The sequence below is a fragment of the Typopeltis vanoorti genome, chromosome 5 (genome assembly GCF_054136105.1).
Source record: "Typopeltis vanoorti isolate ZY-2024b chromosome 5, IOZ_Tvanoo_1.0, whole genome shotgun sequence".
Lineage (NCBI taxonomy): Eukaryota > Metazoa > Arthropoda > Arachnida > Uropygi > Thelyphonidae > Typopeltis > Typopeltis vanoorti.
The window spans coordinates 86,348,820-86,373,610 of NC_143553.1; the positions used below are offsets into that span (position 1 = coordinate 86,348,820).

The 24,791-nt window shown below is 35.4% G+C and overlaps 1 protein-coding gene across 1 annotated transcript in view; it reads left to right on the forward strand.

The window, feature by feature from the left end:
• Window positions 1–24,791, forward strand: part of LOC150106614 (beta-hexosaminidase subunit alpha-like) — a 261,896-nt gene that overhangs the window by 62,491 nt on the left and 174,614 nt on the right. Inside the window, exons 4-5 of the mRNA XM_090393228.1 lie at window positions 9,109–9,424; window positions 18,099–18,223. Coding sequence (XP_090249354.1) covers window positions 9,109–9,424; window positions 18,099–18,223 — 441 coding nt within the window. The remainder of the gene's footprint in view (window positions 1–9,108; window positions 9,425–18,098; window positions 18,224–24,791) is intronic.

A 24,791-nucleotide genomic window follows, 5' to 3' on the forward strand; every position in this document is an offset into this window, starting at 1 on the left:
ACACAGTGACGGCTGAACTGGATAGGGGTAATGGGTTTACAGTAATACTACTGGACCTTGCCAAGGCTTTTGATAGGATACCACATAGAACCCTAATCAGTAAACTGGAGCAGATGGGGATAGATATAGGGTTGGTGAGATGGATAGGAGGGTGGTTGAAGGAGAGATACCAGAGAGTGGTTTATTCAGGAGTGGAGTCTAAAAGACGGCTTGTGACTAGTGGAGTGCCACAGGGCTCTGTTCTTGGACCACTGCTTTTCAATTTGTTCATCAATGATATAGGAAAGGATTTGAGAGGAAGTGTTCACTTGTTTGCTGATGATGCAAAGTTGGGTAGAGCAATTATGAGTGCACAGGATGATTTGGATAGTTTGGAGGACTGGGCTAGGAAAAATGGATGTCAATTTAATGTGCCAAAGTGTAAGGTTATGCACTTTGGGGTGAAAAGAATAGCAGCTCACATTGGTGGAACCGTACTCCAGGAGATTGATGAGGCCAGGGATTTGGGAGTGCTGGTGGATAGGGAATTGAAGTTTAGGGGGCACATTGCAAAAGTGACTAAAACAGCTCACCAAATCACTTGGCTTCTGAAAAATACTTTAACATGCAGAGACAAACAAGTTGTTGTTCCTCTGTATCGAGCCTTGATAAGACCCCATCTGGACTATTGTACCCAGTTATGGGCACCAGGGTTTCTTCGTGATGGGGAGGAAGTGGAGAGGATCCAGAGACGAGTGACCAAGATGATAGCAGGTCTGTGGAATGAACCTTATGAGAATAGGTTGAAGATTTGTGGGTTGCAGAAATTGGTCGATAGGCGAAGGAGGGGTGATATGATTGAGACATTCAAATTACTGAAGGGTTTCTATAAGATTGATCCAGAAGATATTTTTGAAAATATGACTGGTGGTGGGAGGACTAGGGGCCATGAATGGAAGCTGGGCAAGAGCTTATTTGACAAGGGTGTTAGAGCTAGGTTTTTTACTTGGAGAGTGGTGAATGAGTGGAATAGGCTTCCAGAGTCTGTTGTGGGTGCTGCAACAGTGAATGGATTCAAGGCAAGGTATGATAGATACTGTGTGAATGTCAAATAGTTGTTCTTGACATGATGTTAGGGCCTCCCTCGATGGGTCTGTCGACTCCTTGGAGTTGCCCAGAACAATAATAATAATAATGATATGCTTGCTATTTGGCCACACGGCCCAGGCACATTGGATACATTTTTAGCACATTTAAATAGCCAACGCCCAAAAATCCACTTTACAATGGAACTGGAAGCTAATAACTGTCTGCCCTTCCTGGATACACTAATCACATGTCTTCCAGATGGTTTCTTATCATTCTCAGGTTTTAGAAAATCCACACATACAGGGAGATATTTACACAAACAATTGCACCATCACCCTTATCAGCAATATGGTATCTTAAAAAACGCTAACCCAGAGAGCAGTCTGTTCCGATGACAATATTCTTGCTGCTGAACTGGCTCACTTATGCCACACCTTTTTAGTATTGGCTGCAATCCCTACAAGGTAGACAAAATACTAAATGCTCCCAAGAAACTCCTCCCACTATCTGCCATGGAGAATTACAACAAAACAGTCACCATCCCATACATTAAAGGCACATCGGAAAAGATATCTAGAGTTCTCAATAAACATCAACTATGCACTGTATTCAGACCATGTATCAAATTAGCAACTCTCATTCGTTCATGCAAGGACAGCATCTCTCCTTTATCACATCCAGGAGTCTACAAAGTACCCTGCTCATGTGATCAAGCTTATTATGGTCAAACAGGAAGAACTGTGGACATCCACATCAGTGAACATAAAAGATACATCCGGCACTATCGCTATGGCAAGTCAGGCCTAGCAGATCATGCTTTGGATACCCTTGCACACAGGATCAACTGGAAATAAACAAAAGTACTGCGCAGAAGTTCTACAAGTCAGAGAAATTGTTCTTCGAAGCAACGGAGGCCTTTAAACATACTCCGAATCTTAACAAATATGGCTGTATAAATTTTCCTAAGATTTGGGAGACAGTCATTTTAAGACATAACTAGTACCTGCTTTCTCTCTCTCTCTCTCTCTCTCTCTCTCTGTTTTTTTTTTTTTTTTCAACATAGAGGGTGCCTAATTAGGACTTTAGTCTTTGTGTTGTTAATACAATTTTTCAAACTAGTCCCATTATTACACCATTTTGTTGTTGTGGTCTCGCATACTGTGACAAACTGTGTTTTGTGCTCTGAAGATGCTGGTTTTAGCACCTCTGAAATATCAGCAATAAGTCAATAAATATTTACTTATCTTTCTGTGTTCTGTTATATTACCATCAAAATTAGTTAACATGGACTAAACAGAGTTTTTTGGAAGAAACTAAGCTTTTACACAGAAGTAGATTCCTTATAGAGCGGTTATATAAAGACAGTTGAGAACCTTTCTACACCAACTGAACTTAAACTCTTATGGCCTTCAGTTATCATCTTTATGGGAAATATTATTACATTATTTTTATGCAAATTCCTGATTATTATATTATTGTAATTTTACATAGGCAAAGTGGATATTAGAACCAACATGATTTCAAAGCGAATTTTTGTAGAAACTATGAAAGCTTTGTAAAATTGACCTGAGAAACTTTCATAGTTTCTACAAACATTTCGCTTTGAAATAATTTTGGATCTAATATCCACTTTGCCTATTAATTTTACATCGCCGAAATGAAACCATATGACTCTTTTTTTTAGTAATATTAATGTAATTTTTTTTTTAATGTAATTGGGAATTTTACTGACTGTCTGTTATCCTATTAATGTTATAGTTTCACTTTTTGAAAATGATTCTTTAATTGGAATTTTATATTGTGTGCCATTATCAATGTACTGAGGATGCCTATGATACATGGGTACAAATTTTACAGGTAATAAATTTATTTCATGTAAGTTTAGGTTTCCGTCTTTGATTTTTTTTAAGTATGTTAACTTGTGTACCTATGTTAACACAAAGCAACACCAGATTGTAAACTCAAGGTCAGAAAGGAGTTAGATGGATGAGTAGCATCATTAAGCAGTAGCTACAAAAAATAAAGTGTCAGGGAGGGTATATAAGGAAAATGTGACCAGCAAATCAGATTATGAGAAGAAGATAGCTGAGTAGGACCAAGGAAATCCCAAGAAGTTTTTTTGTTATGTGGCAAGTAAAGGTAACAGTGACTATGAAAGGATAATTTAACAAGTGCTAATGGTAGTGAGGTGACAGAAGTAGATAAAATAGTTGAGTTACTGAGTGACTACTTTGCAAGGTTGAGGTTACTGCTCTGACAGATGTGTCAAGAACTGATGTGAGAACAGAAGTGGATGAATTAGACGACCTTAGGATATTGCAGAATCTTACTGGAAATATGGCTGTGAGATTATGTAGGATATCAGCTCGTGTTTTATGAGAATGCAAGAGAATTGGCATTGCCTATGAATAGACTGTTTAATTTAAGTCTCAGCTCTGGTAGCGTCCCAAGGGAGTGGAAAGAGGTCAAAATAATTCCCTTGCATAAAGGAGGTTCTAAGACTGCAGTAGAAATTATACATCAGTCAACTATCTTATGAGTAGTAGTTGTAAAAGTACTGGAAAATTTGGGCAACGAGAGAATTCAGGAATGGGAATTGATTGGATAAGAATATAATACACTTTAAAGGGAAGCATGGCCTTGTGAAGGGTTAGTCATGACTTAGCAATTTATTAACTTTTTATAATAGAGAGACAGCTGAGTTGGATAAAGGGAATGGCTACTCAGTGATACTGCTGGATTTTGGAAAAGCACTTGACAGAATACCACATGGAACTCTGTTATGCAAATTAGAACAAATGTTGGTTTAATGTGAAACTGATTATATAGATATGAGGGTGGTGAAGGTCAGTTACTAAAAAATAGTATTACAAAGAAGTGGAATTCAGGAGAAAGCAGGTGACTATTGGTGTGCTGCAAGGCTCTTTGCTAGGACCATTACTGTTTAATTTGTGCATAAATGATATAGGAAATAATTTGAAGAAAAATATTCGGTTGTTTACTAATGATGCAAAATTGAATGAATAGGACAATAGTTAATTAAGGTAATGTGGAGAGCTTGCAGAATGACTTAAATAGGCTGTTAGTATGGGCAAAAGATAATGGGTGTCAGTTTAATTTGAAGAAATGTAAAGTTATCCATTTTGGGATAAACAGATTACAAACTGTGTACCACATTGATGGAACTGTACTCCTGGAAATAGATGAAACTAGGGATTTAGTGATGGTAATACAGAGAGTTGAAGTATAGAGGGCACATTATTAAGGTTGTCAATGTAGCTGCTCATAAGATTACTTGGCTATTGAAGAACACACTAACAAGTAGAGATAAGGAAGTTGTTATTCCTCTTTATAAGGCCTTGATACATCCACATCTGGATTACTGTGCTTAGATCTAGTCATCCAGGTTTCTTGGAGGAGGGGGGGATGGAGAATTAATGGAGAGAATCCAGAGGCAAGTGACCAAGATGGTGAGTAGTCTGCAGAATGCTGCCTATGAGGATAGATGGGGTTGCAGAAGTTGGTTGATAAACAAAAAAGAGGGAATATGATAGAGACATTTAAGTTATTTCAAGGATTTTATAGGATTAATGCAGGGGGAAATGTTTTAGCATGTAACTAGACAGGGCAGTACAAGGGGTTATCCCTAGAAGTTGAGTAGAGTCTCATTGGTAAGGGTGTGAGGACTAAATTTTTTGCTTGGAGAATAGTGAATGAATGAATGAATGGAATGGGTTGCCAGATATTGTATGGAGTCTGGGTCTCCCACAACGAGTCTTTGGACTCTGTGGAGATTATTATTATTTTATTATTATGTCCTGAAAATCAAGATCAAGCCAGCTTTTGCTCCACACGAGATTTCTGTCCTCGCTGAGCTTGCCTTAGGACACCTGCGTTACCTTTTGACAGATGTACCGCCCCAATCAAACTCCCCGCCTGACATTGTCCTCGGAGCAGATTGCACCAGGCAACGGAGACCCAGCGCTTAGGGCTAGAATCGTGGACCTGGAGGGTCTGCTCTCCGCTTCACCGAGTCAGTAAAGAAACAATGAAAGTAGTGGTATTTCACTGGCAGCCACAGGGCGACCTCCCACTTATGCTACATCTCTCATGTCTCTCCACAGTCAGACTAGAGTCAAGCTCAACAGGGTCTTCTTTCCCCACTGATTCTGCCAAGCCCGTTCCCTTGGCTGTGGTTTCGCTAGTTAGTAGATAGGGACAGTGTGAATCTTGTTAATCCATTCATGCGCGTCACTAATTAGATGACAAGGCATTTGGCTACCGTACCCCCCCCCCCCCTTGAGGGTACATGGCAGGAATTTGATGATGATTATGTGACACCTCCAGGGAGTCCAAAGACTCATCAAAGGAGAGTGTGCCAACAGCATCGAATGATTGAACCCCTTCCAACTACTAACGGCACTCAAACTTGTTTAACTTTTTGTGAGTCATTAGTAGCAGAGGCTCTACCAATCGACCAACCTTTGCTGGCATGCCAGTACAATAATAACTGCTAAAAGGATCAGTAATGAAGTAAGGACAGAAATAAATAACAGTAACATTAAGCATCAGGAATGCTTAATGTTACTGTCACTAATTTTGTTTAATATTTTGTATCTTATATAGATAAAATAGTAAGGAAATGGAAGAAAAAGATAAAATATAAAACCACCCTTTAAACTGGATTGTGGAACTCCATGTTAAACTCTGATGTTTGCAGATGGTCATATAGTTTTAGCAAGAAACAGAGTTGAATTCCAGAGATCAGTATTTTCTTTAAACATCCAATCTTCCCTTTTGTATTAGACTTAGTGGCCTTTGAAATGATCAAGACACCGAGTAGGTGTCTTTGAAACTTGATCATTGCTTATGATAGAGCAGCCAATCCTGTCTGGATTAGCTTTGTCTTCTATGTCTGGAAATTGCATGTGTGTTTTATCTGGTTATCTGTTTTGCAGGATGAAACAACCTTATCTCCCATATGAAACTTTCTCATCCACTTTCCATTGAAAAATCCTGATAAATGTTCTTGCATCCAGACAGGATTTGAACCCAGGTTTTTTTCAATCAAAAGGAATTGTCAGTATTGACTAAGCTACAGCAGCTCTTCTTTAAACATCCTATTTTTCCTTTTTCATGTGAGACTTCATGGCCTATAACAGCTGGATAACTTGGTTTCTTAGAAACCAACTTAAATGCTTATGATAGGGTGGTTAATCCTATCTGCTCTGCTGTATCTGTAAATTGTTCTTCAGTCCTGTTTGCCTATTTTTACAAGATGAAAAACCTGAATTTCCAGGAGGGGGAACTCTGTTACCTCTTTATATAATAGTAAAAAAAAATAATAGTCACTTAATACTTTGGATGTCGTATATCATTTGCAAAAAGAAGCTGACATTGATGCAAAATTTTAAAATTTCTAGAAAATAACAGGGACAATAATATTTTCAAACATAGCCAAGTTTGAAAGTTCTGGCAAGACTGTCTCTGCTATGCTTAAGTAAAATATGGACCATAAAAATTACAGAAGAAAAAAGAATAGAAAGTGAATAAATGAAAATTACTATGTAGAACAGTTGGCTATATGCAAAAGGGACTTAAAACTGACTTGTTACTTGATAAAATCTACAAATATATATATAAAAAAAAAAAGAAATTGTTCAAAAATATATTCAGATAAAGATGTTAGTTAGTCAAGCTGTTTAGAGATAGAATGCAAACTTGGATTGATAAGAATAAAAATCCAGAAAGCAGCATGGGTTTGTTAAGGAGATTTTTTGCTTTAATAATATAGTTACATTTTATAATAGGGTTACAAGTATATTAGACAGAGGAGATTTAAATTTCAACAGCAGTTTAAAATATGATAGTCTATCAATTTGAGAACAATGATGGTAAATAGTAATTTGGTAGTTGAGGGTATGTTTTAATTAATAATATTAGGTTAATTTCTAGTAATTTCATATGAAAGAAATATGTGTTTGATTTTGCTTGTTTAGTGTTTATAAAAAGGTTTACTTTTATTGTGTGTTGTTTAGTCTGGTGCAACATGAATGGTTGGTAAATTTAACATAAGGAATTCTGTTCACTGTGTGTGTGTGAAATGTGTTCTTTTACAAAGTTAGCAAGTTGGAATTGTTTAGAAGATGTGGGCCAGAATTATGTCAGTAAGAAAAGTGACAGTGGGATAGTGAACAAATAGAGGACAGTAAAATGTGTCAGTGAGATGAAAGTCCAGTGGAGGAAGTGAGCAAAGGTGAACAGTCTGAGAGATAGCATGAAAGACGCAGTGGAAGATGAAGAAACAAGAAGATAATAAGAGAAATAGCTATCTTATGTTTTTCATAGTAAAAACCTGAGATTGAACAACTGTTGAAACACATCTGTCAAATAGTGTGGCAGAGGTGGTGAAAGAAGGAGAGAATGTGAAGCAAGAGAATATAGGTCTGCAGTTTTTTTTGTAAATTTTGTTTTTTATATGTTCATGCGATGACTGTGGGATATTTTGCAGGATGATTTGGATAGATTGGCAGTCTGTGCTAATGAGAATGGATGTCCGTTTAATGTAGCAAAGTCTAAGGTTATGCATTTTGGGTTGAAAAAATTAGCAGCAGTATATCACATTGGTGGAACTGTACTCCATGAGGCTGATGAAGCCAGAGATTTGGGTGTGTGGATAGGGAGTTGAAGTTTATGGGGCACATAGCAAAAGTGGCTAAATCAGCTCATCAGATGACTGTATTATTCATCTGTGTTACGTAGCAAACGTAGCAAAATCTAAGGTTATGCATTTTGGGTTGAAAAAAATTAGCAGCAGTATATCACATTGGTGGAACTGTACTCCATGAGGCTGATGAAGCCAGAGATTTGGGTGTGTGGATAGGGAGTTGAAGTTTATGGGGCACATAGCAAAAGTGGCTAAATCAGCTCATCAGATGACTGTATTATTCATCTGTATTATTCAGTAATACAGATTACTGAATAATACTTTGATGAGCAGAGATAAGCAAGTTATTGTTCCTCTTTATCAAGCCTCAATAAGATCCCCATCTTGACTACTGTCTCCAGATCTGGGCCACTGGGTTTCTTCTTGATGGGGAGGAGGTAGAGAGGATCCAGAAGCGAGTGACCAAGATGATAGCTGGGTATGAAATGAACCTTACGAGAACAGGTTGAAGATCTGTGGCTTACAGAAATTGGTTGATAGGCAGAAAAGGGGGGGGGATATGATTGAGACATTCAAATTACTGAAGGGTTTTTTTACAAGATTAATTCAGAGGAAATTTTTCAGAACAGGTCTGGTGATGGGAGAGCTAGGGGCCATCCATGGAAACTGAGCAAGAGTGTAGTTAACAAGGGTGTTAGAACTAGGTTTGTTATGTACTTGGAGAGTGGTGAATGAGTGGAATAAGCTGCCAGAGTTTGTTGTGGGTGCCATGACTGTAAATGAATTCAAAGCAAAGTATGATAGATACTGTGCGAATGCCAAATAGTTTGCCGATGAGTCTAAGGACTCCTTGGAGTTGCCCGTAATAATAATATTTTATTAATATCTTCTTTGTAATTTTAAATTTTAATAGAAGTTATAGCAAATGGAAATATGTCATTTGGAAAAATTCTGTTAATTCCTCTACCACCGTGTAGTGAATAAGTTCGACATTTGTTACTTCTATAGGTTTTAAGTTTTTTTTTTTTATTCTTTCCATGGAATGTTGGTTTTAGACATTTGAATGCCTGAAAGTAGTCTTATTTTGGCTATTCTATCACTTACTCATATTTTTCTGATTTTGATTTTGATTTGCTTTTCAAATTTGTTATATCAACAATTTTATTTTGTTTTCTTATAATTTAGCAATGGATATATTTTGTTTTTATCAGAAGTATAGGGAAACCATGTAATATTATGTATATATTTTGCATCTTTTAATTTTTTACAAAAATATTACATTATATATAGTAATAATAATATCAATTTCAGTGTGATCAAAATTTATTATTAATAAATTAATTCTGTTTGCTATGTACTTTATTTTATTTTAGACCAATCCTGCTATAGGACAGCCATGGCCAAAGCCACAACAACAATCTGTTAAATCTGAATTTATGATTATTAATCCTCGGACATTTGTATTTGATACCAGGAAAGCTAACTGTTCTATCATTCAAGATGCTGTTAAAAGATACCAGAAGACAACATTTATAGAAAACTGCATTCAGTTGCAGTCCAATGCAAAATATGATTCAAAAACAGTTAAGATAAAGAAAATTAAAGAATATGTTGAACAGTTGCCTAAGATTGCTATTCAAGTTTCTAATCCTTGTGAAGATTGGCCTTACATGAATATGGATGAGCAGTGTAAGTACACATTGCAATATTAGGTGTAATTTTGCTTTTCTTCATTTGGAATTACTACACATAATTGTTTATTGTAGCTATGAGAATCTTTTTTTGACAACCAAGTGAATTACATATTGGATTGGAAGTAGAAATGACCATATGTAATAGAATACTGGTTAAGTTTATTCATTATATTTTACCTTTTATTTATTTTTTTCATACATATCATCAGAAATAATAGAATGTTGGAATAATAGGAATTGAATGTAAGGAACAAATTATTGTTGAAAGTAGAAGCACGTGACACCACTCTCCATATAGACAAGCTTAGTTATTGGCACAATTAATCATCTTATGGTTGACCACATTAAATTACACCAAGAACAAAATTAAATAAATGATATTTCACTGGATTACAAACCAGCATCTTCTGAGCAAAAACAGCTTGTCACAGTGCATAGGCAATAACAGTGTTAGGAACAATTTGAATTGTAATTGACAGAAGAACCTAACTTGGAATTCTCTAATGCTGCTGACTCCAAACATAGTCTATAAGGCTTGTACTAAATTTTAGATAGCAAAACTTGGTCTGCATTCCTGATTTGTGATAATGATGGTAATGGTAAATGTTTTGTTCTCCAAGATAGATGTTAACTTATTTTCTTATCCATCTATCCATAGCAGTCCAAGTTACAAGCATAGAACATTTTATACTCTCCTGGTTATGATAAAAAACAGAATCTGTATTTTGGTGAGTAGATAGGGTTTCTAGTTTGGTGTGGTTTTAACATCACATGGAACACATATTTATGTAGTACTTTTGCTATCTTTTCAAAAGTATATGAATAGAAGGGATAAAAATAGCTGTTTTTCATGGTTTTTTTTTTTTTTTGGTTGGAGGATAGAAGGGACATGTAGTATTTTATTTATCATACAGGGGTTGTGCCCTTATTGCTAAAAATGTTTGGCAAAGATCGAATTCTGTGTGGTCAAGTGTGGTTTTAATGTGGTCATTAAAACAAATATAGTTCGCCCACCATTTCCAGGTCCCTGCTTCGTGTCTTTCCAAGAATAGTCGATTCATGCTGAAGGGGAGAAAAAAATGAAGGACGTCCGAATTGGTCGCCAACACGCGAAATCACGTGCTTTATAGGTAAAATTTTCCAACTGTTATACAAGCAACATAGTTAACTACAATAATCATAAAAGAGAAGTTAATTTTCCTACCGGTAATAATAAACAACTCATCCTACTATACGGACTGATTACCCTATTATCAGAATGGATTCTTCTTTTTCTGAGATGCACAGAAGTGTCGTGGGACCTCAAATCGGTGGGTGAACTATAGCTCTGGCTCATCTCTGATATACTTTTGTTAGGATATCACATTATTGGAATGGATAATAGTATGACTTTTTATGCATCTTCCAGTTTTTTGACGTTCTATAAGAATGCAAAAATTAAAACCATTTGAAGGATGTCTGAGTAATACTTCAATAAGGCGGATGGTTTGAATATATATTTTTTTTTTTTTTTTTTTTTTTACCGTGTGAATGCAATCAGTAAGGTGGTCAGAGCTAAATTTTTCTCTCATAGTGTGGTTACATACATACATGGCTCATGGCAAAAACACGATGTTAAAAAAAGAGAATCATGATGTTATTATATATTAACAGAATTGAAGAATTTAAAATATTTTAAGTTAAAACTTTAAAGGAAAACACAGATCTAATCCAAGGAGTTGGAAAATTAAAATAAGAGTTAAAAGTAAAAATCTTAATATGTTATAATAAGGAAAAAAAATATATATATCATTATAAATTCAGATCTAAGTTCGTAATCCAGGTCAGAGCTTCAGGAGCTACTTGTAAAAAGTCATTCCAGTCATTCTGATAAGCACAGAAGGTGCCTTCTGTTACAATATGTTGAACAGTCTGTCATGGAGTACCACAGTCATATTCTAGAGATGTTTGTCTGTTCCATTTATAGAGAGTATCTCCACATAGGCCATGAATTGTCCGAATTCTATTTAGTACTGTCCATGTTTTGCGAGGTAGATCTGATCCTGTAATGATTTGATCACCTTTAAAGATGTTATGCAAATGTTCTTTAGTATTTTCCTTCCATGTTTCTTCCCACTTTGATACAGGATTAAATTATTTAGCACTAGTTCTTCTGCTGCTCATAGTGATGGATGGCAAGATTTCAATCTATTGACATTAAGAGTTGGGAGATCCTGATGAATAGGTAGGTTCAGATTACCAGCAATTTTTTGAAATTCACAGACTAAAGAATTCAATCTACATAGTTCTGTAGGAATAATGCCTGCTAAAAGAGATAACCAATATGTTGGGGTTGATCTAATAGATCCTGTAATTAATCTTAAGGTATTGTTCAATTGAGAATCGATAATCCTTGTGTGAGGGCTATTTAGCCACACAGGAGCACAATAATCAGCACTTGAGAATACCAAAGCAAGGGCTGTTGTCCAAAGAGTAGAGGCTCTAGAATCCCAGGTAGCGCCACAGAGTCTCTGTAGGATATATTATTATGTGTCCTTAGTTTATATGCCAAGTTTGAAAGATGTTGCCTGAAAGTGAGAGAAAAGTGTGACTCCCAAGTACTTAGGGAATTTATTATATGGAAGTATAGTGTTGTTCAATTCAATTTTTAGTTTCACATTTGCCAAGTTATTATTTAGATGAAAACAAGATATTACCGTTTTGCTCCTATTTAAACAGAATCTCCATCTTTTAAAATATTCATCCAGAATAGTTAAGTCAGTTTTTAGAATTTCTTCTGTACAACTTATACATTTATACTATGTAGTTATTGCTATATCGTCAGCATAACAAAATTTCCTTGATGTAGTGATGGGAAGATCAGATATATACAGATTGAATAATAACGGAGATAAAACAGATCCCTGTGGCAATCCATTATTTAACTTCCTTTCACTGCTAGTTTTATTACCTATAGTCACTATAAATCTTCTATCTCCTAACATATTGTTAATAATATGGACTATTGTTTTACATGGGATAATTTTATATAATTTATATAGAAGGCCTTGTCTCCAAACAGTGTCGAAGGCTGTTGACAAATCAATAAATGCTGCTGATGTTTTTAAACCTTTTTGAAAACCAGCTTCTATGTGAGTTATCAAAGAGAGAACCTGGTCACAACTCCCATGATTTGGTCTGAAGCCAGCTTGTTCTATTGGTACATTTTTAAGAATTGTGGAGCTTATTCTATTATAGATAAGTCTTTCAAAGAGTTTATAACAACAACTGAGGAGAGTAATAGGTCGGTAACTTTCCGGTTTATGATTAGGCTTACCAGGCTTTAAAATTGAAAATACTTTTGCTTTTTTAAAAATAGTGTGGTTAATACACTATGATAGAAAGAAATATAATGTATGTATCTTCCACAGGAAGCCAATGGGACACTATATTAAGCAACAGAGTCTATATTTGAGTTCATGTCAGCTGAAATTGAAGGAGATAGAGGAAAGAAATTGGTTTGAGTAAAAATAAAAATCAGGTGAGAGACAATGGTACACACTATCTTCAATGTTATTCATCATCTACATGGACCAGATTATGAAGAAAAGTGCTTAGGCTTGATATCCAAGTTGAAGATTTAGATCTTATCTCTTTACTTTATACAAATGATTGTATACTCCTAAATAAATCAAGTACAAATTCACAGGAATCCTTAACTAAATTAAATAACTGCCATAATAAAGATGGAATGAAAATCAGTATTAAAAATGCCAAAACTGTGAAAATAGGCCAAAATGAAAAACTTCAACTGTATTCTGAATGGAGCACCTATACAACAAGTTAAACATTTCAACTATTTAGGCACAATTTTTAATGAAAATTGCAAATTAAATATGGATGTAGACAACAAAATAAACAGATCTGGTATTGTGGGCAGTCAATTGAATAAATTTACATGGAAATAGAAATTATTATTATTATCATTAAGAGAGAGACTTCCTCATTGAGTCAGGAACTCATTGAGGGAGACCACATATCACTCACACCAGCTGTCATACCTTTTCTAGAATTGATTCACACTACCCACACACCACCTCCAATGACAAATCATTCCATGGACCAGACTATGAGAGAAATTTAGCTCTGACCACCTTATTGACTGCATTCATTCTCATCTTCCATGGATGCCCTCTCATCTTCTCCAAACCTTCCATAAAATAAAAAATTCCTTCTGCTGATATGTTGTATGAACCTTTTTAATACTCTCTTTTGCCCTTTTTACCCTGTATTATCAGCATCATCATCACGGAAACCAGATGAACAGACCTGCACACAGATCCTCGGATCGTATAATGGCTTTATAAAGAGGCAAAATGACTTCCTTATTTTTACATGTAAAGGTTCATTTCAGCATTACAATTATCATTTTGAGTTGCATTCTTTTGTACATGACCCTTAAACTTCAAGATCCCTAGCCTCATCAGTTTCTTTTAGCATAATCCACCTGTATAATATGACATTAGATATCTCATCCCACTAAGTGTATAATTTATACTTACTAATATTGAATTGATAGCCATTTTTACATACCACAATTCCAACTTATTCAAATCATTCTGCAAGTACTGCATATCATCTGTATTTCTCAATTACTCTGTTTTTCTTTGCATCATCAGTAAATAGCTGTACGTCTCCTGTCAAATCCTTCTCAGTGTCATTAACGTAATGATTGAATAACAATGGACCAAGTTCTGATCCTTGTAGTATACCACTGGTCATCTTAAATCGTGCAGACTCACCCCCCCCCCATATACCACGTTTTGATTATGATCTGTTAGCCATCCTCCTATCCACACTAATACAGTATGGTCCTCTCCCATATTCTCCAATTTATGTAACAGTCATTCATGCTGTATCCTGGTATATCCATGTGAGTAAATTGCTCAAATGCTCATGACCTTCTCTTAGTAAACCCATTCTCTTCATTGCAAAATATGGATTTTCTGTCAACCCATTTCTTTCTATATGCAAACTCTTACCAAATTTTCCAGAATCTTTACCACTGCTCCAGAGATATCGATAAGTTGATAAGTAGAAACATCAGTCTGGGCTTATCATAACATTCTTTCTACTCCTGTGGAATCTTCCCTGTTCTGAGACACAAATTATATAGCCTACAGGAACAACTAGTTGAGCTGCACACTCTTTTACCATCCCATACTGATATCTCATCAGTCCCTATTGCTGAATTCTTATTCAGTTTATGGAACAGTTCTAATACCTCCTTCTCATACGTTTAAGTTTTTTCATCCAGTAAAGAGGTAGCGGTCAGCTCATAGTTGCACCAGATTGATAGCTTTTAGCAAAATGGGCACTTGTTAGCGTGGGTACTTGAATAATCTCTTCTGCATCTGTCACCTCTATCCAGTAGAGTTATTTTCATATTCTCCCTTTTACTTGCAGCATAATGATAAAATTCTTTTGGGTTCTCTTTAGCTTGCAAAGCCAGTTTCTTTTCAAACTCAGACTTATATTCAAGTTAATACTCAGGCAGTTTTCCATACTTCTGGCCTTCTCCTTGTAATTTTTATAACTGACATCATCATTATGCACATGGTATTCCTTCTGCATAATCTTTTTTTCAAGAATTTCTTATTTAATAAGATTGTACATCTAATTCACTCCTATCCTATTTATTCTTCTAACTCTAAGGACACATTCCAATATTGCATCACTGAAGTATTTTTTAAATGCTCTTCAGGCTTTGCCATATCCTTCCCATGCAACATTTGATGCCATGTGACAGAACTTAGCATACTCTTTAGTTGGTCATTTTCTGCTTTGTAGTTCAGTATGTAACCGTTTGTGAATAGAACCTTCCTAAACTTGATCACTTCCCATGTCAGTACTGCATGATGACTATTACTAACTGAAGGCTGAATAGTCATGTCTTTTGCTGACATCCTAATCAGATCAAACACTCTTTGACCTTGAGTTCCTTCTATTCACATGATACTAGAGGAAGTTGTCTTACAACAGCTCCATAAATTCGGTTTCATTCTTCTCATGAATCAATTTCCAGATAATTTAAGTCTCCCATTATGATTGCTTGTTTTGTGCAAATCATCTTTATTTGGTAAATCATTTCTTCATCACTAACAGCTGATCTACTAGGTCCTGGTGTGAAGTGAAGTTAGTTACTACAATTGCAGTCATCAGTGTCTACCCTAACTGGATTCAAATCATTTAGCATCATTAGCAGCACCCCTCTCCTCCTCTCCTATCCTCGCTATCTTTCCTAAAAGTAGTATGCCTTTAAAACACTAAATACCAGTTAGTATATCTGCCTCTGATAGCCAGGTCTTGTTAATAGTTACTATCAGAGGTCCCAAACATATTCATCAAAGCAACAAATTCTACCCCTTTTGAGGCAGGGGTAGAATTTGTTGAACACAAGGACTACATCCAGTTCCACCAATACAGCCACTCAGGACTTAATAACCATGCTTTGGACACCCACTATAGGATATGTTGTAAGAAGGCCATTTTATTACACTGCAGCAAGTACAAGTACGAAAGACTATTCTTTGAATCTGCCTCAGCTCTGAAAAACTTTCCAAACCTCAACAAATTTGGGTGCATGAGACTGCCCCCATGAAAATTTCCAAGATAATGCATATTCCTATTATTAACACAGTTACAGAACATTGTTGCTCTTACACACAGATTCTCATGATTCTTCCCATCATAATCTAGTTTTCCTGACTCCTTGTGTTAGGTCTCATATAGAGTATGTTTAAGGATGTCTGCATAAATAAGGCATCATTAGATAAGAATAGAGATCTGCAAGTTGTCTAACCGGATCATGTAGTCTACAGAAGTGAATACACGAAAACCTTGCTTAGGAATCAGAACCTGCCAAAGACTTCTTAAGAAGGTTAACTCTAAAAGGTTAAAGGTTAATCTTTTAACTCTAGATCCCCACTTCCCCTGGATATATGGACTACCAAAAATCCATAAACAAAATGTACCATTACATCCCATTGTGGATGACATTGATCCCCCCCCCCACACACACACATAGAATTAGCCAAACATTTAACCAAAGTGCTCACACAATATACTGGCAAGACACTTTCACACACAAAAAACTTATCACCATCATCAAATTCCTGACATGTACCCTCAAAGGATGTACAGGATATGATAGTACTACATGAAAAACCTCTACATTACTAACTTCCTCCAATCTGTTACCTGCCAAGACTCCAACTTTATCAGATCTTACATTTCTGTCTTCTTTGGCACATTTTACTGTATCAGTCCACTTACATCTTGGTCTTCCTAGGGGTCTTTTTCCTGCTAACCTGGCAGAGAACACTTGTTTTGCTAATCTTTCCTCTCCCATTCTGTATGCTTGTAAGATTTGCTTGTAAGTGTTCCTAGTAAGATTTCTGCAAGTATGCTTGCAGAAATCTTACTAGGAACACTCAGTAGGGAAATACCTCTGTAATTCTCACATTCAGTTTTGTTTTATTTCCCTTTTGATATATGGATACTATGAGAACTCTACTCCAGTCATCTGGAATTTATCCCTCTTCTGAACTATGCAGTGCAGCCACTGTAAGACTTTTTACTTCCATACATGAGCATTTCTGGTCGAATATTATCTACTCCAGCTGCCTTTCCACGTTTCAGGATTTTGATAGTTTTTTTCCCTTCTTCAAGTATGGATATGTATTCCTGTTGAGTGTTTTTTACCACTGTGCTGTCACTAATAGTTTCATTTAGCAAATTTTCGAAGTAATTACTCCATACACAAAGGATATCTTTTACTCTAGTTTTCATGTCACCTTTATCATTTCTAATTCCTTTTCAGCATTCTTTCCTCCATTTCTGAGCTTTTTAATCAGTCTCCAGAATATCTTGCCACCTTCCTGATATTTATTTTCTATGTTCTTACCAAAGTCTTCTCATGACTTTTGTTTAGCTAGTTTTACACAATGTTTAGCTTTCTTACATTTGTCTCTGTATTCTCTAAGAGCTGACTTATTTGCCAGGAACTTTTGATATGTTTTTTATTTTCCTGCACTACCTCTTTAACTTCCTGTGCATTTGTATATTTTAGTCTACAGTTCACATCTGAGAGCTTCTCAACTTTTATTTGCTTTAAAACTTTCTTACATGTTCTTCTTTTCAATATGAAATTCAATTTTATCCTGCTCAAGACTAAATGGTGATCACTTCCAATTTCAAATCCTCTGTACACCCTGCACTTTGTAATCCGGTTCCTTTGATTGCTTGTTTCTACACAGTTATGATGTACTGTTATTTTCAGTATGAAATATGTGTACTTTCATTTCATTAAAGTTAATTACTGTGAAGAACCTTTATCAGAGATTTTCATATGAAGGTGAGTTAGCCTTTCTCGTGTGGAGGTGACAAAATTTATTCTCTAAGAAACTTGGGTTTTACATCCTACAAAACAGAAAAATTTATTATTCATAATCATGCCACAGGTACATTTAAAGAATAGATCCTTATGGTTAAGATTCACATAATGTATACATAAATAAATGTATACAGGTACACACATACACCAATCATATGCTAGTTCTTAATTTTTGAAGAATCAATTATTTTATCAGAAAATAACTGATTTCTTTCTTTTGTTTTCTTGTAATTAGACTTACTCAAGATAAATAGTCCTGATATGCCAGGAGAAGCATTTCTTTTCAGCACATCAGTCTGGGGTATATTGAGAGGTCTTGAAACTTTTAGCCAAATTGTATATCCATTGGGTAATGGCATGGTAACATCTGCTTTTATGCTTCAGTTTTATAATTTTCATTAACAAGAGAATTGAAATTTAGTATAATATTATAGAATTATTTATTCTATGTCTTTTTAATTGAGACATAACTTGACATTTTCATAAAACATGATATAAAAAATATTTCTTCCAACATGCCATTATGCATCTTTGATAAAACTAATTTAAAAGATGCATATGGCACAAGAATTAAAAATGCATGATACTTTATCTATATTGTTTATCATTATGTCATTTATGCTTGTACTATTTGTTCCCTTTTGTAAAACAGTCAGACTAAAATGCAAAGTGTTCATGACATTGAGTGAAATTTCTATGAATAAAGAACATGTTTTTTTATGTACACCATACTTCATTTTTATTATTTATTATTGGGTATGTTGGTAATAAGACTAACCACTGTATCTCCATCAGTCAGTATTGATGATGCTCTTTGGTTAGAAAGATTTGAGTTTGTATAGAATCTAGGATGTGAAGAACCGTTATCAGAGATTTTCATATGAAGGTGAGTTAGCCTTTCTCACGTGGAGGTGACAAAATTTATTCTCCAAGAAACTTGGGTTTTACATCCTACAAAACAGAAAAATCACCCAGAAGAACACATGCAATTTACATATGGCAAACAATGCAGATAGGATTGACTACACTATCGTAAGCAGTAGTCATTTTTAGCCAAACATGAAAAAGGAAGATGGGATTGAAATAATCATGGTATCTTAAAATCATGGTTATGAAAGCCAGTTTGGGAAATTGGTTTTCATAATATTTAGTATGCTAAATATTAAATACTAAATAATAATTCATCTAATTTAATGATAAGTATTAAGTAAGTAATAACTGAAACATTCTGGAATGTTCCATTTGTTACTTACTATGTTACAAGAAGGTGAAGATGTCTTTGGAAGAATAATGTTTTAATTCTCCTTCGTGTTAGAACAATACAAAAAAAGTAGGATTTGAAATTAATTTAACAGAAACAAAAATCATGACTATTAGCTCAAAAATTTCTACCCAGGACACAACATCCTTTTGACAATAGGCATGATACAAATACAGTCCAGAATAACCAAGTCATGGAAATAATTACTAGGAATTGGGTCAGTAGATGAAGAGTGATTTGTCCATCTCTTTTAGAAGAAGCTAATAGATTCCATTATATTGTCCTCATTGACATACAATATCCAAACATGGTCTTTGATCCTTGACAAGCAAACAAGAACAGAAACTAAGAACATGCCAAAGAGCGATGGAGAAAAAAAAATTAAGTTAAAAGGCACAGAAAATAAAAATAAAAAAAAAAAAAAAAAAAAAAATGCAGACATTAAACAAATCACAAAAATCATTGATGTTATCCACAAAACCCAACAACTAAAGTGGATCACAGCTAGCTGTGTAGCCAGCATGCAATCTAATCTGTCACTTTCAGATTAGAAAGCGAGATGCTGAGGAAGATACAGGATGACATGGAGCATGACAAAATGGTAAGAACAGGAAATAGTATGAGGATAACCCCACAAGAGGAAAGAATGACAAAAATTAGGAGAGTCCTGTCTCTAGTAGTAGTAGTAGTAATGGGAGGATGTAGCAGGCTGATAATAATAATAACAACAACAACAACAACAACTTGTTAGAGAACCTCTTTCATTACTCATTATCATCATTTCCTGAAACATACCTCTCAAGGAATACACAGGATATACTAGTGCAATTCAACTAACACAATTTATGAGTCGGGGTGGGTGCTACAATTATGACATATACATGGAGTAAGATTATTATTAGATTAATGTAAAGAGATATTTCATAGAACAGAGAGAGAAAGAGAGGGAGCGAGTATGAATGAGGATAGGTTAAGAGCCCCTACCTGAAAGCTGTATAAAGAATGCATTGCTTGAAAATATGGTGGGTACAGAAAAATAAATGGACTTAAGGCATAGATTGATGAACTTTGACAGATCATCAAACTATACCTTAATGATGCCAAAACTATGCCTGAAGACTGGATGCATGATGTACCCTAACTACAATACCTTTCATACCTCTCTGTATACTGGCTTACCAACAGAGCACTCACAACCACTTCTGCTAATTTCCACTCCCCATATAAAAAAATCTAGTTCTAAATGTTTTGCTGATCACAGCCTTACACGACCACCATGGTATTCTATTCTTCTTTCTTGTTCAGTCATGTATTGAAATTTTCTTTAGCACCTACTCTATAAACTCTTTTAGCAATTGATATGTTTCTGTCTTATCCCCTATTTTTGACTTATCAGCTCATCATCATCATCAAATTCCTGACATGTACCCTCAAGGCAGTGTACAGGATATGATAGTACTACATGAAAAATTTACATCATCACTAACTTCCTATCTACAATTTTCCTCCAAATCAGTCTGTTACTTGTCAAGACTCCAACATTATCAGATCTTATATTTCTATCGTTTAAGGCACTTTGTACCATATCAATTCAAATATATCTTGGTCTTCCTCTGGGTCGTTTTCCTGCGAAACCTGGCAGAGAACACTTGGTTTGCTAATCTTTCCTCACCCATTCTGTTTAAGTGACCATACCACCTGAGATTAGCTCTGCTAATGCATTCCTGGATGCTGACAATGTCAAGTTCTTTCCTAATATCCTCATTTCTAATATGATATTGCCATTGATGCCATCTGTTCACACCTCTAATCTTTCTCAGGACTTTCATATCTGTGGTCTCTAGTCTTTGGTCAAGTGTTTTACTTCTGACCCAACTCTCAGATCCATAAGTTAAAACTGGTTTGAACACTGTCTTGTATACAGCTAATTTAGTGTTCCGACTAATTTTTCTCTTATTTCATATGAATTTATTCAATTGACTTCCTACCATACCAGCTTTGTTGATTCTGTTGTCTATTTCCATATTTAATTTAAAATCTTCACTAAAAATTGTGCCTAAGTAGCTGAAATGTTTTTCTTGTTCCACAGGTTCTCCATTCACAACACAGTTGACATTTTCAATGATTCTGCCTATTTTCATTGTCTTTGTCTTTTTATTGCTGACCTTCATACCATATCTATTGCAATAGTTATTCAATTTAGTCAGAGAATCTTGCAGACTTGTAGCGGATTTATTTAGAAGTATAACATCATCTGCATAAAGCCAAGAGCTGACATTAACATTTCCAATTTTGATATCATGTCTAATACCACTTTCCTTCATAATGTGATCCATATAGATAATGAATAACAGAGGGGATAATGTACATCCTTGTCTCACAACAGATTTAACATTAAACCATCTTCCTGTATCCTTCAGTTCTAACTGCTTACTTAAAACTCAAATAAAAACTAAGTATTGCTTGATATAATGCCCCATTTACACCATATAACTGTAGCGTATTGAATAGCCTCTCTCTTGGCACCTTGTCATATGCCTTTTCCAAATCGATAAAACTTAAATACAGATCTTTGTTATATTTCCATGATTTCTCCACTATTTGTCGTAAAGTGAAGATCTGATCCTAACAGCCTCTGTTTGGCCTGAATCCAGCTTGTTCTTCACCAAGCGTTTCTTCCACAATTCTTCTCAACCGTTTCTCAAGTAAATTAAATCTTGCCAGGAACACTCAGTAAGGAAATACCTCTGTAATTCTCACATTCAGTTTTATTTCTCTTTTTATATATGGGTACTATGAGAGCTCTACTCCAATCATCAGGAATTCGTCCCTCTGTCCAGGTCTTTTGAACTATGGAGTGCAGCCACTGTAAGACTTTTATACCATCATACTTCAGCATTTCTGGTCGAATATCATCTACTCCTGCAATCTTTCCACATTTCAAGCCTTTGATGGCTTTTTCTACTTGAAGTATGGATATGTATTCCTGACTGTATGCCTGTTGAGTGTTTTTTACCACTGTACTATCACTGCTTGTTTCATTTAGTAATTTTTCGAAGTAATTACTCCATACTTCAAGGATATCTTTTTCTCCCATAAAATAAGTCTCATTGTCCAATTATCCATTCTCATATTTGCCCACATCACTCTACTTGAGACTGCCTGCCATTCAAGAAGATTAGCTCATATTTAGTGTTGAATACTATGGCTACTCCTTCTTTTCCGTAATTTTTCGAAGTAATTACTCCATACTTCAAGGATATCTTTTTCTCCCATAAAATAAGTCTCATTGTCCAATTATCCATTCTCATATTTGCCCACATCACTCTACTTGAGACTGCCTGCCATTCAAGAAGATTAGCTCATATTTAGTGTTGAATACTATGGCTACTCCTTCTTTTCCGTAATTTTTCGAAGTAATTACTCCATACTTCAAGGATATCTTTTTCTCCCATAAAATAAGTCTCATTGTCCAATTATCCATTCTCATATTTACCCACATCACTCTACTTGAGACTGCCTGCCATTCAAGAAGATTAGCTCATATTTAGTGTTGAATACTGTGGCTACTCCTTCTTTTCCTTGATTGTTATTGCCTTAATATAACATTTTGTATTTATTGCTCAGAAAGATCTCAGCAGTTTTTGCCTTTTTTGTTTCAGTCACCCCTATTATGTCGATCTAGTACTTATCTAATTCTCCAGCTAGCTCCATTTCTTTGCCATTCAGGCTTCGTATGTTGATAGTACTGATCCTTAACTCTGGTGATATTGAGTTGGGGTGTGCTTTCAGATTTGTTCCAATAGCTGACTTTTTGCTGTTCGCCCTGATTCCCTGGCAAAAACAATGGGTGCCTTGTGTAACCGGGCAACGCCCCAGCCAGCATGAAATTTTGTCATGTTGTACCATCATTTTGTATATTAGTTTAAGCCAATCAGAATACAATTTGATCGGCTAAATCCCAAATTGCCAGCCCATCCTCGTTCATTCAGTATCCAGGTAGATACCTAACACGGTGCACCACGAGAAGGTGAGGATTGGACATTAGGTCAGAAGCCCTGGTCAATTCTCTGCATTCCTTTAAAGGCTATGTGGAAGTGTCCTCTCAGTTATATAGCTTTGTACCTTAAGCACCCTGACTTATCAGCTAAACTTTGTAATTGACCACCATTAATCTATCCTTATAGAAAGTACTCCACAGTCCATTCACCATTTGGTTGCTCATCATTACTGAATCCTTCCCATCACTTCCAAATTCTAAAGAAATCTAGGTGATCAAATCTATGCCCTGTAGTCCAAATGTAGACATAATAACCTCCTTATTCCTTCATGTCGGTGTGTTTCCTTCACATCCAAGTTAGCTTTTAAGCTGTTTTGCTCAGCTGTGCTGTGTTCTCTGAACTTCAACTCCCATTTATCACCTTTATCATTCCAAAATTCCTAGCCTTATCAATTTCCTATAGTGCAGTCTCATCAATAATACACATACAAATCTTTCACTTCATATAATGCACAGTTTATCCTTTGTACACAGAAATTTAGCAATTCTATTTAGAATTGCTAAATTTCTGTTATGTTCATTAACTGCCCATACTAGACAATCCAGATCTTTCATTAAAAATTCCACACATTTTCTTGAACAAATCAAGGATGTTCAAATACACTAGTTGAACTTGTTAGTCAGCTTTCGTATTGTTTCCCTCTTTACCAATATTCCATTATCTGACACTGTCAATTTACTATATGATGATTACCCTCCAGATATTGCAAAGATTTTTGAATTTATTATACATTCAGGATATTTTAGCTGGAAAAACAAGATCTATAAACACGTTGAAGGTACCGCCATGGGTAGACCTCAGTCTCCATCTTTGGCAAACTATTTTTTGAACCATCTGGAAGACACCTTGTTCTCATCCATTCATCCCCAACCCTCTCATTTGTTTCGTTATGTTGATGATGTCTTTGCTGTTTGGCCACATTCTGAAAATGAACTTACCACTTTACTACAACAGATCAGTAACCTTCACCCACACATTCAATTCACCATGGAAAAAGAAAAGGCTGGTAGTTTACCATTCTGTGACATCCTTCTAATACACACAGCCTCCAGTAATTTCAGTAGCGAACAGTAGCGAACGTGCTAAAGTTAATTACTGTAGTATCGTGTAATTTATTATTTATATATCCTCCACCACTTTTTTTTTTCAGTTCCTGCTTAATGATGCTACTCATTCATTTATCTACTACTTAATAATTTCCAGCTTTATAGTTCTACATTTATTGCTCTATATTCTCATTTCATAGGCTTTAGCCACCTACCAGGTCAAGACTGCGTGATCACTTGCACCATTTGAAGCAGGGTGGTTACCTTCATTATGGGCAAATTTTTTAATGCTATAATCAGAGACACTCAAACCCCAGGTCTCTTCAATCAAATGCTATTTTAATTAATTGTCAATCATAGCTACGTAAATTCCATTGCCTTTTTTCCTGTGTGCTTTTTACTCCTTCCAGTCTATATTCTGTACTGTAGTCGAAGGCCTTTATAATGATTATTCTCCATGTACTTATTGAACTGATTTGCCAATGCATGTCATCCACATCTCCTTCTACCTCTTTGCCTATAGCAGCAACCAACCATATCTTTTATTCTGTTGTTTCTTA